The sequence below is a fragment of the Malus domestica genome, chromosome 12, assembly GCF_042453785.1.
Source record: "Malus domestica chromosome 12, GDT2T_hap1".
Classification (NCBI taxonomy): domain Eukaryota; kingdom Viridiplantae; phylum Streptophyta; class Magnoliopsida; order Rosales; family Rosaceae; genus Malus; species Malus domestica.
In genome coordinates this window covers 18597745-18599742 of record NC_091672.1, presented here as the reverse complement: position 1 = coordinate 18599742, position 1998 = coordinate 18597745, and the positions used below count along the sequence as shown (strand labels likewise).

Here is a 1998-nt window from a genome sequence, read left to right as displayed (position 1 = left end):
TGCAAACATGTGACCATCTTGTTGATGCATCAACCAACACCATAAATTATTTAAATGGTTCGCAGGTTGGTTGGATTGGTCCACAAATGTCCCATTGAATCCTCTAAAGAAATTTAGGGGGGTCGTGAATAATCTTTGTATATGAGGGTTGGGTATTCAACTTCCCTAAATAACACGTTTTGCATGGTGGGAGTCCAACATAGGGATGTAACTTATGCCCATGTGAAGATTTGAGGATACGACACATCATGTCATGTCCAGGATGTCCCAAACGATCAAGTCAAAGTAACAAAGTGTTTGGGAACTCAGGCATAGGGCCGGCCACACTATGGGCTTCTATGTCGTGAATGGTTATGATGTACAACCCATTCGGCAAGCATTCCAACTTCTCATGAATATGTTTATAGCCATATTCATTTGAAGTGATACAAAGAAATTCAGAACCATGATCTTCAGTGGTTTCAAGATGATATTTATTATCTCGAATATCTCTAAAACTCAGCAACATTCTTCTGGAACGTGGAGAATAGAGTGCCTCCTTAATGGTCAGAATTGTACTATTAGACAACATGATACATGTCTTTTTGTATCCTTCAATCAGGTTGGATGGGCCTGAGAGAGTTGTCAAATGAGCTTTCTTGGGGATTAAATTAGTAAAATAGTGTCGTTCACGCAAGATGGTATGCATGGTTGCACTATCTGCCAGACAACTAACTTCCCTACTAGACATACTTAGAAATAAATTGATTGAATTTGTCACATGTATAAATATAAGTCCATTCATTCAATTAAGCAATTCAAGAAAATAATATCCATTCAAATAACAATCCATAATTCAAAACAAACCAAAACCAAACAAATTATTCCAAATACATAGAAAAATTGTTCAAAATTAAACCATAAACCTAGCAAAATATGGGGGTAGGGCCGACCACTCCTAGTGGGTTCGGCCAGTAGGGATAAACACCTTAAAAACATGTCTAATTTTTTCATCCATAGGTGATGACGCCTCCTGGAAATCCAATATCTCCATTGATGTAGTTGCATCTTCCGGATGATCCACATGTGCAAAGTTAAACTCACGACGAGAATGATATTTGGCAATAGCCTCAAGGGAAGCTCGGCATACGCGTGACCAATGATCCCTTGATCCACAACGATAGCACATGTCCAGTTCAGTAGAAGCAACCTGAACGGGAGCTTTGCCCTTGTTCTTGAAGTTTGGGACCTTTGGGGCGAGTGGTGGACGTTGCTGGGTCACATTTCTTCCCTTAGGTGCGGCACTTTGTTGACCTTGGGCCTGTGGTTGGACTTGCCGCCCATTGCCACGGCCACGATGGTTCTTTCGTCGTTTATGGCTGCTAGAATAGGTCACATGCCCTTCAGACGTTGCGTTGGAGCCAGTGGGTTGAGCTTGATGATTCTTCATCAAAAGTTGGTTCAGCTTTTCAGCGAGAAGTAAAACAGAGATCAAATCCGAAAACTTGGTGAATTTATGTGCCCTATATTGTTGCTGCAGGACAATATTGGTGGCATGGAAGGTCAAATAGGTCTTCTTCAAGAGATCTAATTTGGTTAGTTCCATTTTGCAGAATTTCAATAAAGAACGGATTCTCAATACTTCAAAGTTGTATTCATTCACGAACTTGAAGACCTGGAAGCGAAGATGCTGCCAGTCGTGTCTTGCTTTAGGCAAGTATATGTCTTTCTAGTGATCGAAAAGGTCTACCAGAGGGTGCGTGGTTCATTCTCTGCGAGATACTCAGTCTGCAGTGCATCATGAATGTGTCTTCAGATGAAGATCATTGCAGTAGCCTTCTGAGATTCGTCAACAGGTTTGTCGGCGATAGGTGCCTTGATGGTGGCTCTAATACCTTTTGCAGTGAGATGGAGCGTCACGTCTTGAACCCACTTCAGATAGTTTCTTCCAGAGACTTCTAGAGTGAAGAAATCGAGTTTGTTCAAGTTCGACATGTCCCTAAAAAGGAGGGAGAAAAT

General features: G+C 41.4%; 1 protein-coding gene across 1 annotated transcript; it reads right to left on the bottom strand.

Annotated features, from left to right (window-relative positions):
• Positions 1 to 937: 937 nt before the first annotated feature.
• Positions 938 to 1585, bottom strand: LOC139189852 (uncharacterized). The gene has a single exon (XM_070809096.1). The coding sequence runs from the start codon at positions 1583 to 1585 to the stop codon at positions 938 to 940; it is 648 nt and encodes a 215-aa protein (XP_070665197.1).
• Positions 1586 to 1998: the final 413 nt, after the last annotated feature.

What these genes read in the sequence shown, in the direction of transcription:
- LOC139189852 (XM_070809096.1), bottom strand. Translation starts at nt 1,585, where the DNA reads ATGGAACTAACCAAATTAGATCTCTTGAAGAAGACCTATTTGACCTTC.